The sequence below is a fragment of the Pseudophryne corroboree genome (genome assembly GCF_028390025.1).
Source record: "Pseudophryne corroboree isolate aPseCor3 chromosome 7 unlocalized genomic scaffold, aPseCor3.hap2 SUPER_7_unloc_11, whole genome shotgun sequence".
Lineage (NCBI taxonomy): Eukaryota > Metazoa > Chordata > Amphibia > Anura > Myobatrachidae > Pseudophryne > Pseudophryne corroboree.
The window spans coordinates 116,159-128,629 of NW_026967610.1; the positions used below are offsets into that span (position 1 = coordinate 116,159).

The 12,471-nt window shown below is 44.9% G+C and overlaps 1 protein-coding gene across 1 annotated transcript in view; it reads left to right on the forward strand.

Annotated features, from left to right (window-relative positions):
- LOC134985974 (cyclin-dependent kinase 15-like) overlaps nucleotides 1-9,026 on the forward strand; it is a 103,600-nt gene extending 94,574 nt beyond the window's left edge. The window contains exons 5-6 of the mRNA XM_063950455.1: nucleotides 3,044-3,154; nucleotides 8,556-9,026. Coding sequence (XP_063806525.1) covers nucleotides 3,044-3,153 — 110 coding nt within the window. The 3' untranslated portion in view covers nucleotide 3,154; nucleotides 8,556-9,026. The remainder of the gene's footprint in view (nucleotides 1-3,043; nucleotides 3,155-8,555) is intronic.
- Nucleotides 9,027-12,471: the final 3,445 nt, after the last annotated feature.

The window sequence follows — 12,471 nt, forward strand, 5'->3', positions numbered from 1 at the left end:
GATAGAAGAGTAGATGAAGCGAGTGTGAAAGACACAGAAGATAGCAGAGTGGATGAAGTGTGACAGACACAGAAGATAGAAGAGTAGATGAAGCGAGTGTGACAGACACAGAAGATAGAAGAGTAAATGAAGCGAGTGTGAAAGATACAGAAGATAGAAGAGTAGATGAAGCGAGTGTGAAAGACACAGAAGGTAGAAGAGTAAATGAAGCGAGTATGAAAGACACAGAAGATAGCAGAGTAGATGAAGCGAGTGTGAGACATAGAATAGTAGATGAAGCGAGTGTGAAAGACACAGAAGATAGAAGAGTAGATGAAGCGAGTGTGAAAGACACAGAAGATAGCAGAGTAGATGAAGCGAGTGTGATAGACACAGAAGATAGCAGAGTAGATGAAGCGAGTGTGAAAGACACAGAAGATAGCAGAGTAGATGAAGCAAGTGTGAAAGACAGAAGATAGAAGAGTAGATGAAGCGAGTGTGAGACATAGAATAGTAGATGAAGCGAGTGTGATAGACACAGAAGATAGCAGAGTAGATGAAGCAAGTGTGAAAGATACAGAAGAGAGCAGAGTAAATGAAGCGAGTGTGAAAGACACAGAAGATAGAAGAGTAGAGGAAGCGAGTGTGAAAGACACAGAAGATAGAAGAGTAGATGAAGTGAGTGTGAAAGACACAGAAGATAGAAGAGTAGATAAAGCAATGTGAAAGACACAGAAGATAGCAGAGTAGATGAAGCAATGTGAAAGACACAGAAGATAGAAGAGTAGATGAAGCGAGTGTGAAAGACACAGAAGATAGAAGAGTAGATGAAGCAATGTGAAAGACACAGAAGATAGAAGAGTAGATGAAGTGAGTGTGAAAGACACAGAAGATAGAAAAGTAGATGAAACGAGTGTGAAAGACACAGAAGATAGAAGTGAAGATGAAGCGAGTGTGAAAGACACAGAAGATAGCAGAGTGGATGAAGTGTGTGTGACAGACACAGAAGATAGAAGAGTAGATGAAGCGAGTGTGAAAGACACAGAAGATAGCAGAGTGGATGAACTGTGACAGACACAGAAGATAGAAGAGTAGATGAAGCGAGTGTGACAGACACAGAAGATAGAAGAGTAGATGAAGCGAGTGTGACAGACACAGAAGATAGAAGAGTAGATGAAGCGAGTATGACAGACACAGAAGATAGAAGAGTAGATGAAGCGAGTGTGAAAGACACAGAAGATAGAAGAGTAGATGAAGTGAGTGTGAAAGACACAGAGGAGACCAGAGTAGATGAAGCGAGTGTGAAAGATACAGAAGAGAGCAGAGTAAATGAAGCGAGTGTGAAAGATACAGAAGATAGAAGAGTAGATGAAGCGAGTGTGAAAGACACAGAAGGTAGAAGAGTAAATGAAGCGAGTATGAAAGACACAGAAGATAGCAGAGTAGATGAAGCAAGTGTGAAAGACAGAAGATAGAAGAGTAGATGAAGCGAGTGTGAGACATAGAATAGTAGATGAAGCGAGTGTGAAAGACACAGAAGATAGCAGAGTAGATGAAGCGAGTGTGAAAGACACAGAAGATAGCAGAGTAGATGAAGCGAGTGTGAAAGACACAGAAGATAGAAGAGTAGATGAAGCGAGTGTGAAAGACACAGAAGATAGATGAGTAGATGAAGCGAGTGTGAAAGACACAGAAGATAGCAGAGTAGATGAAGCGACAGTGAAAGACACAGAAGATAGAAGAGTAGATGAAGCGAGCACATATCCCAGGATCCCTTACCTATTGCAGATGGTTGTTGCCGTTATCATACCACTCAGTGTCCTGCGCTCGGAGACGCCTAATGGTGCAACTGCCCCACCCACTTACCACAGCAAATAATGGCATCATCTATATCTCTCTTACTTCTGGACACAAGGTGGGCCACAAGCCACAAGTTAAAAAGAATAGATACCTGATGGCGCAAAAATCATATAAACATATAGTTGATATTTATCTAAAATCTGTCACCTCGTGACCAAATGTAAATGGTTCTATCTCGTCAGACCTCAGAAGCCTGTCTGTATTGGCTTCAAATTAACAGAATAGGATTATGATAGTATAAGAGGTCGCGCTATAGAGCCAATTAAATATTCCACACCAGTCTCAACTTTAAAAATATTTATTAAAAAAACCATAAGCATATATAAAAATAATGGTACGTGATATTTAAGACCTGGTGTAATCACAACACCCTCTAATATATCAATAAATATCCAATACTAAATTATCAATTTTTGCTCACATATATTAAGTGTACTGAGTTGTAAAATGTCCAGACTGACAGGAGTTGAGCCAAAAGTTTAATGAGGACTGAATTCCTCTATACTGAATTGCACCCGGCTGATTGAATCCCAGAGTCACCAGTAATTATATCCAGATAACTGTATAAATCGGGATCAAACGGTCACAGGTAAAATTACTCACTCTGTCCCTTGTGCTTGTAATGTGGGACCTATTTGCAGGTATGAGGAGTTTTGTGCAGCCCGAGCGTCCCCGGGTTTGCACAATCTGTTTGGCTGATGGTTAATTACCTGCAGACCGGATCGGTATCCTGAGAACGGCTGGCGGCTTCTGTCTATGCGACTGAATGTATATACGCTGGTTGAAAGCTTCCGTGTAAGCCGCCAGGCAACTTCAACGGGCGGGTTGTCACTCCTTCTGCTCCCGTTAGAAGCAACCAGGTGCAAAGCCGCTCCAGCCTCCGAAGCACTGTCCACCGCGGCGCTGGTAAGAAGGTTACTACGCCTTCACGATCAACGGCTAGCGGGTGCCGGGTGTTTTCGAGATGCCGGACAAGGGTCAACTCGGTTCAGCTGTCACTCAGTTTGGGAGTCCTAGACGCGTTTCGTAACATCCAGTTACTTCTTCCATAGGCCGTCCATGGAAGAAGTAACTGCTTCCGGGGCCAATGATCCTTTCTTATGCATATGGCTCAGGCAATAAAATGCTGCCTCTGCTCCGTAGCTAGTTTGTACACAGTAACTAGAATCGATCAACAACTAATCCTTCATGTGTTGTCTTTCAGTGCGATCCATATTCACGGTACCTGGGCTCTGCCTTAAACCAGAAATCCGAGATCTCCTAATTCCACATCAGAAAGTCTCCCTGCCGGCGGCACATCACAAGCCTTGGTGAGGTAAGACCATACCTCCAATACTCCATTCCATATGTACAGGAGGTGAGTGACACAGACATGACCAGTGGTGGAATTCCCACTAGGCACATGAGGCACGTGCCTAGGGGGGGGCACTTACTGGGGGGTGGTAATTACTGGGGAGTGGTAGAGCAGGCTGATTAAGGCCAGATTCATTTGGCTGCAAATTGTGGTGCGGGGGGTGGCTGTGGGGCGAGGCTGGGGCTGTTTGGTGGTCTGTAGGCATCAGGATTGGCCTTAACATGAAGAGGGCAGTGACATGATGTTGGAGGGGGTGGGCATCAATAATGTGCCTAGGGGCGGCCTGACCCCTAAATCTGGCTCTGGACATGACAGGAAGAAGACATAACTGTGATAAGAGACAGTCTGGGCCTGATGCAGGTAAATGTGTATTGGGTGTACGGTATGTGGCGCAGAGGAAAGGCCGCGTGTTGACTTATAGGAATCCTGCTACTGTGTAGCCCGTAGTGGCATTGGCATTCCCTTACTGATCCTTACCCACAGGGGCAGATTTAGGGGTCATGTTGCCCCTTAGCACATTATTGGCCGCTAAAATCACTTCATTGCCCCCTTCATTTCGGGTGCCGGTCCAGATGCCTCGAGACCACCAAAGCAGCCCCAGCCTTATCCTACTACTGACTCCTGGACCACAATTTGCTGCCCGTAGTTCAATTCCCATCATCGGCTAAATAAATTATAAAAAATACATCGTAATGATGACAAAAAAAAACATCCAGCCTGGTGTGCCGCCCCCCAGCAAGCGCCGCCCCTAGGATCACATGATCACGCCCCGTTAGCGCCCAGTATTAGAGTAATTGTACTGCCCAGTAAAATAGGAATATTTCCAGAAAAATAATTTAAAGGGCAAATCTTTATTGTTGTCAACTCGGAGCTTATTCTGCTGCTGCAAAGTCAGGGCGTTACTTTCACTTCCACCATTTACCGTCATTGTAGCTTCTATGCTAATGTATTATCATGGGGTCACCCTGAAATCTGCAATGTTAGGAGAGCAGAAGAAAACGCTGCATCACATTATGGGGGTCATTCCGACCTGATCGTACGCTAGGTTTTTTCGCTGCAGTGCGATCAGGTCAAAACTCGGCAAAACTGCGTGTGCACCGCCATGTGCAGGCGCGTCGTACGGGTACAAAGCAGTTCGTTGCTGAGTGATGGATTTAGCGAAGAATCCATTCGCACAGCCGATCACAAGGAGATTGACAGGAAGAGGGCGTTTGTGGGTGGCAACTGACTGTTTTCAGGGAGTGTTTGGAAAAACGCAGGCGTGTCCAGGCGTTTGCAGGGCGGGTGTCTGACGTCAATTCCGGACACGAACAGGCTGAAGTGATCGCAGCGGCTGAGTAAGTTCAAACTCAGAAACTGCACAAGACTTTTTTTGTACCGCTCAGTTACAAAAGCGTTTGCACACTTGCAAAGCAAAAATACACTACCCTATAGGCGGTGTGACCGGACGGTCTCGTACGAAAAGCAGTCACCGCTTTCGCGTCCCGTCCCCAGTACACAGATTGGATGTTCAGGTCACATGGGACCTGACCACATAGGGGATTCCCGCTTACCGTCAGTTACCGCCTGTTACTGACTCCTCCCACTGCGCTGTGGGTGGGTTTATGCTGCCACCACCAAACTCCTAACCTGCCGTGGCGTTTGGAACCACGGTTCTGCTCTGTATGTGCCGACACACTGCCTTACCACACCTGTGTGGTATTGACGAATCCCCACTAGTCCTTTACTGGTAGCTGGCGGAACTTGGAGACGTTGGGGTGCTCCCGGGACAGCCGGAGAACGGGGCTATGTTTTGCATAGGCCTGCAGGTCACAAGATGAAGCGTCGTCTTTAGGCAGAAGATCTTTATTTGCCCAAATACAGCCTTCAAAAGGCTCAGCAGTACAGCAAGATGTTCACAGCAGAAAGTAGTTGGTATAATACACACTGGAGGCTCACAGACCTCCTCTTTTTATACAGTAAAATCACAAACCACAGTCCTTTCCATCCAATCAGGATATCTTACAAAATATAAATAAATTACATTTTCAAAGGATACAAGTTCTTTAAACAATTTCCTCTTTCCTGTCCCACAGACGTTTGTTATCAGTTTAACATTCACTATTGATAAATTTATCACATAGCTTCAAAATACAAATGTTTCAGTCTCATTCACATCTCCATGCAAACCCAGTGTTTGGGATTACAACAGGAAAGGCTGCAACACAACAAACAGTCTTCCTTCCACCTTCGTTTGCATTTCAAAGATGTTTGGCCACCAAGAGGCCGGCTAATTGACACTTGCTTGTACATAGCAAGTCTGGAGCTAGGACAATTACCATACGTCTTCCTATGCAAAAAGTGTCTCACAAACTATTTTCAAGGCCTTTTTAGAAACAAAATACCTTGTACTTTCCTCATAAGTGCCCTGTCCATCAGTTCATCATTCTCCAACTGCGCAGCGATATAACATATGACACATTATTAAACATATTTTAACTACCCGGTGCCTAGCACTCACAATACATTTAAAGATGGCGACTAGCGCCAGTGCACAGTTTAAAAGTGGCGCCAAGCGCCCATTGTCCTCCTAATGGCGCCGGGCACTAGGGGTTAACCCCTTCAGTGCCGCGGCCACCATTACACGTGTGGCTGGTTAGTCTCTCTGGCCACAGGCGCCGACTATCTGATCGCAGCGCTGCAAAAAGTAGCTAGCTAGCGATCAACTTGGAATTACCCCCTATAAGTAACTCTGCCAGGAAGTGAATGACCCTTATCCAGTAACTACGTAACCTATAGGGTTTCTCTTGTTGCTCTTTAATTTGCCATATATCAAATACTTAAGGATCTTTTCAGAGTTATCAATGAGCTTCTCAGGAAACTTCCTAATGAGTTATTCTTTATCTGCAGTGAGTTATACATGTGTGAGTGTCTGGATGTAAGTGTCCCAGTAACATGTTACTTCTGTCTGTTTCCATCTTTCTCTGCAGTGAGTTATACATGTGTGAGAGTCTGGATGTAAGTGTCCCAGTTACATGTTACTTCTGTCTGTTTCCATCTATCTCCGCAGTGAGTTATACATGTGTGAGAGTCTGGATGTAAGTGTCCCAGTTACAAGTTACTTCTGTCTGTTTCCATCTTTCTCTGCAGTGAGTTATACATGTGTGATAGTCTGGATGTAAGTGTCCCAGTTACATGTTACTTCTGTCTGTTTCCATCTATTTCTGCAGAGTTATACATGTGTGAGAGTCTGGATGTAAGTGTCCCAGTTACATGTTACTTCTGTCTGTTTCCATCTATCTCTGCAGTGATTTATACATGTGTGAGAGTCTGGATGTAAGTGTCCCAGTTACATGTTACTTCTGTCTGTTTCCATCTATCTCTGCAGTGAGTTATACATGTGTGAGAGTCTGGATGTAAGTGTCCCAGTTACATGTTACTTCTGTCTGTTTCCATCTATCTCTGCAGTGAGTTATACATTTGTGAGAGTCTGGATGTAAGTGTCCCAGTTACATGTTACTTCTGTCTGTTTCCATCTATCTCTGCAGTGAGTTATACATGTGTGAGAGTCTGGATGTAAGTGTCCCAGTTACATGTTACTTCTGTCTGTTTCCATCTTTCTCTGCAGTGAGTTATACATGTGTGAGAGTCTGGATGTAAGTGTCCCAGTTACATGTTACTTCTGTCTGTTTCCATCTTTCTCTGCAGTGAGTTATACATGTGTGAGAGTCTGGGTGTAAGTGTCCCAGTTACATGTTACTTCTGTCTGTTTCCATCTTTCTCCGCAGTGAGTTATACATGTGTGAGAGTCTGGATGTAAGTGTCCCAGTTACATGTTACTTCTGTCTGTTTCCATCTTTCTCTGCAGTGAGTTATACATGTGTGAGAGTCTGGGTGTAAGTGTCCCAGTTACATGTTACTTCTGTCTGTTTCCATCTATCTCTGCAGTGAGTTATACATGTGTGAGAGTCTGGGTGTAAGTGTCCCAGTTACATGTTACTTCTGTCTGTTTCCATCTTTCTCCGCAGTGAGTTATACATGTGTGAGAGTCTGGGTGTAAGTGTCCCAGTTACATGTTACTTCTGTCTGTTTCCATCTTTCTCTGCAGTGAGTTATACATGTGTGAGAGTCTGGATGTAAGTGTCCCAGTTACATGTTACTTCTGTCTGTTTCCATCTTTCTCTGCAGTGAGTTATACATGTGTGAGAGTCTGGGTGTAAGTGTCCCAGTTACATGTTACTTCTGTCTGTTTCCATCTATCTCTGCAGTGAGTTATACATGTGTGAAAGTCTGGGTGTAAGTGTCTCAGTTACATGTTATTTCTGTCTGTTTCCATCTATCTCTGCAGTGAGTTATACATGTGTGAGAGTCTGGATGTAAGTGTCCCAGTTACATGTTACTTCTGTCTGTTTCCATCTTTCTCTGCAGTGAGTTATACATGTGTGAGAGTCTGGATTTAAGTGTCCCAGTTACATGTTACTTCTGTCTGTTTCCATCTATCTCTGCAGTGAGTTATACATGTGTGAGAGTCTGGGTGTAAGTGTCCCAGTTACATGTTACTTCTGTCTGTTTCCTTCTTTCTCTGCAGTGAGTTATACATGTGTGAGAGTCTGGGTGTAAGTGTCCCAGTTACATGTTACTTCTGTCTGTTTCCTTCTTTCTCTGCAGTGAGTTATACATGTGTGAGAGTCTGGATTTAAGTGTCCCAGTTACATGTTACTTCTGTCTGTTTCCATCTTTCTCTGCAGTGAGTTATACATGTGTGAGAGTCTGGGTGTAAGTGTCCCAGTTACATGTTACTTCTGTCTGTTTCCTTCTTTCTCTGCAGTGAGTTATACATGTGTGAGAGTCTGGATGTAAGTGTCCCAGTTACATGTTACTTCTGTCTGTTTCCATCTTTCTCTGCAGTGAGTTATACATGTGTGAGAGTCTGGGTGTAAGTGTCCCAGTTACATGTTACTTCTGTCTGTTTCCATCTTTCTCCGCAGTGAGTTATACATGTGTGAGAGTCTGGATGTAAGTGTCCCAGTTACATGTTACTTCTGTCTGTTTCCTTCTTTCTCTGCAGTGAGTTATACATGTGTGAGAGTCTGGATGTAAGTGTCCCAGTTACATGTTACTTCTGTCTGTTTCCATCTTTCTCCGCAGTGAGTTATACATGTGTGAGAGTCTGGGTGTAAGTGTCTCAGTTACATGTTATTTCTGTCTGTTTCCTTCTTTCTCTGCAGTGAGTTATACATGTGTGAGAGTCTGGATGTAAGTGTCCCAGTTACATGTTATTTCTGTCTGTTTCCATCTATCTCTGCAGTGAGTTATACATGTGTGAGAGTCTGGATGTAAGTGTCCCAGTTACATGTTACTTCTGTCTGTTTCCATCTTTCAGTGGCAGACGGACACCTTGCTGCCAGCCCGGCTTCACCTGCTGAATGTACCAGCGCTCCCTGCTTATCTGACTCCCCCTCCCAGCCGCTGCCTTATGAACAGAGACGCCATCTTGAAACAAAGCAGTAGACTCATGTAATTTATATAAAGCTAACACAATGGGATGAGCTAAGTGCTGCACTTTTCCACTAATGCTACGTCTGCCCATGAGGAACGTGGTAATAATGCTCGCTCTACGCTGTACCCCACGGTAGCATCACTTCCCCTCATCGCGTCCTCCTGCAGTGATCCAGAAACAACTCTCTGGCAGGAATCACCTGAGACAGGATGAGGCACAAAATTAGTTTTTACATTTTTTCCTATTATGTAAAATGAATAACTACGTTCTGCTGAATTTCCTTCTGCTTTACTTCTAAGTTTGATGTCAAATCATTGCTGAAATCTTACAATATTAAAGTTGTATAGATCACTATTATGGTTCCTCGGGTTATTTATTGGTGTGTAACACTGCAGATAATTCAAGAGTAAAAAAGCTTTTGGGAAAAGTTAATCACTGAAATTTGATTATTGGGTTCGGAATTACAAAGCACTGATCATGTGCGGAATCTTGTCCTGGATGGTGGCATCTTTTACAATCAGATCCTCATCTGAGGAACATAGCCAGAATCAAGCCCTTAATAATCCCTCAGAAGATCTGTGACGCCCCTAGTGGTGGGTGTTCATGTGTAGTGTGGACTGTACTTGCTCTCAGAAGATTCCTCTTCGTCTTCTTCCTGCTATGTCGTGGCAGAGGAACAGTGAACTCTCAAACCCCAAATACAAGGTGGATACCAGGGAAGTAACGTGACGTTTAGATATATTAGGCTGGAACTAGAGATGTGCAGCTGGCATTTTTCGTGTTTTGGTTTTGGATTCGGTTCCGCGGTCGTGTTTTGGATTCGGACGTATTTTGGCAAAACCTCCCTTTCAGATTTTTGTCTGATACGGATGCATTTTGGATTTGGGTGTTTTTTTTTTTTTTTCAAAAACAGCTTAAATCATAGAATTTGGGGGTCATTTTGATCCTATAGTATTATTAGCCTCAATAACCATAATTTCCACTCATTTCCAGTCTATTCTGAACACCTCACACCTCGCAATTTTATTTTTAGTCCTAAAATTTGCACCGAGGTCGCTGGATGACTAAGCTAAGCGACCCAAGTGGCCGACACAAACACCTGGCCCATCTAGGAGTCCCCAAACAGCACATGATGCAAAGAAAAATGAAAGAAAAAAGAGGTGCAAGATGGAATTGTCCTTCGGCCCTCCCACCCACCCTTATGTTGTATAAACAGGACATGCACACTTTGACAAACCCATCATTTCAGCGACAGGGTCTGCACATGACTGTGGCTGAAATGACTGGTTGGTTTGGGCCCCCACCAAAAAAGAAGCAATCAATCTCTCCTTGCACAAACTGGCTCTACAGAGGCAAGATGTCCTCCTCATCATCATCCTCCGATTCCTCACCCCTTTCACTGTGTACATCCCCCTCCTCACAGATTATTAATTCGTCCCCACTGGAATCCACCATCTCAGGTCCCTGTGTACTTTCTTGAGGCAATTGCTGGTGAATGTCTCCACGGAGGAATTTATTATAATTCATTTTGATGAACATCATCTTCTCCACATTTTCTGGAAGTAACCTCCTACGCCGATCGCTGACAAGGTGACCGGCTGCACTAAACACTCTTTTGGAGTACACACTGGAGGGGGGGCAACTTAGGTAAAATAAAGCCAGTTTGTGCAAGGGCCTCCAAATTGCCTCTTTTTCCTGCCACTATACATAAAGACTGTCTGACATGCCTACTTGGATGCTGTCACTCATATAATCCTCCACCATTCTTTCAATGGTGACAGAATCATATGCAGTGACAGTAGACGACATGTCAGTAATCGTTGGCAGGTTCTTCAGTCCGCACCAGATGTCAGCACTTGCTCCTTACTGCCCTGCATCACCGCCAGTGGGTGGTTTTGGAAATTTTATCCTTTTCCTGGCAGCTCCAGCGGCGGTAGAAAATGAAGGAGGAGCTGTTGGCGGGTCACGTTTCGCTTGACTTGACAATTGTCTCACCAGCAGGTCTTTGAACATCTGCAGACTTGTGTCTGCCAGAAAGAGAGATACAACGTAGGCTTTAAACCTAGGATCGAGCACGGTGGCCAAAATGTAGTGCTCTGATTTCAACAGATTGATCACCCGTGAATCCTGGTTAAGCGAATGAAGGGCTCCATCCACAAGTCCCACATGCCTAACGGAATCGCTCCATTTTAGCTCCTCCTTCAATCTCTCCAGCTGCTTCTGCAAAAGCCTGATGAGGGGAATGACCTGACTTAGTCTGGCAGTGTCTGAACTGACTTCACGTGTGGCAAGTTCAAAGGGTTGGAGAACCTTGCACAACATGGAAATCATTCTCCACTGCGCTTGAGTCAGGTGCATTCCCCCTCCTTTGCCTATATCGTAGGTAGCTGTATAGGCTTGAATGGCCTTTTGCTGCTCCTCCATCCTCTGAAGCATATAGAGTGCTGGAATTTGCCCACATGTAATGCACGCACAATATTGGTGGCATTGTCCGATATCACAAATCCCCAGGAGAGTCCAATTGGGGTAAGCCAATCTGCGATGATGTTCCTCAGTTTCCGTAAGAGGGTGTCAGCTGTGTGCCTCTTATGGAAAGCGGTGATACAAAGCGTAGCCTGCCTAGGAACGAGTTGGCGTTTGCGAGATGCTGCTACTGGTGCCGCCGCTGCTGTTCTTGCTGCGGGAGGCAATACATCTACCCAGTGGGCTGTCACAGTCATATAGTCCTTAGTCTGCCCTGCTCCACTTGTCCACATGTCCGTGGTTAAGTGTACAGTGGGTGCAACTGCATTTTTTAGGACAATGAGGACACTTTTTCTGATGTCTGTGTACATTCTCGGTATTACCTGCCTAGAGAAGTGGAACCTAGATGGTATTTGGTACCGGAGACACACTTCCTTTAAGCAATTCTCTAAGTCCCTGTGAACTAACGGTGGATACCGGACGCACGTCTAACACCAACATAGTTGTCAAGGCCTCAGTTATCCGCTTTGCAACAGGATGACTGCTGTGATATTTCATCTTCCTCGCAAAGGACTGTTGGACAGTCAATTGCTTACTGGAAGTAGTACAAGTGGTCTTCCGACTTCCCCTCTGGGATGATGATCGACTCCCAGCAGCAACAACAGCAGCGCCAGCAGCAGTAGGCGTTCCACTCAAGGATGCATCGGAGGAATCCCAGGCAGGAGAGGACTCGTCATACTTGCCAGTGACATGGCCTGCAGGACTATTGGCTTTCCTGTCTAAGGAGGAAATTGACACTGAGGGAGTTGGTGGTGTGGTTTGCAGGAGCTTGGTTACAAGAGGAAGGGATTTAGTTGGCAGTGGACTGCTTCCTCTGTCACCTAAAGTTTTTGAACTTGTCACTGACTTCTGATGAATGTGCTCCAGGTGACGTATAAGGGAGGATGTTCCTAGGTGGTTAACGTCCTTACCCCTACTTATTACAGCTTGACAAAGGCAACACACGACTTGACACCAGTTGTCCGCATTTCTGTTGAAATAATTCCACACCGAAGAGGTGATTTTTTTTGTATTTTGACCAGGCATGTCAATGGCCATATTCATCCCACGGACAACAGGTGTCTCCCCGGGTGCCTGACTTAAACAAACCACCTCACCATCAGAATCCTCCTTGCCAATTTCCTCCCCAGCGCCAGCAACACCCATATCCTCCTCATCCTGGTGTACTTCAACACTGACATCTTCAATCTGACTATCAGGAACTGGACTGTGGGTGCTCCTTCCAGCACTTGCAGGGGGCGTGCAAATGGTGGAAGGAGCCACCTCTTCCCGTCCA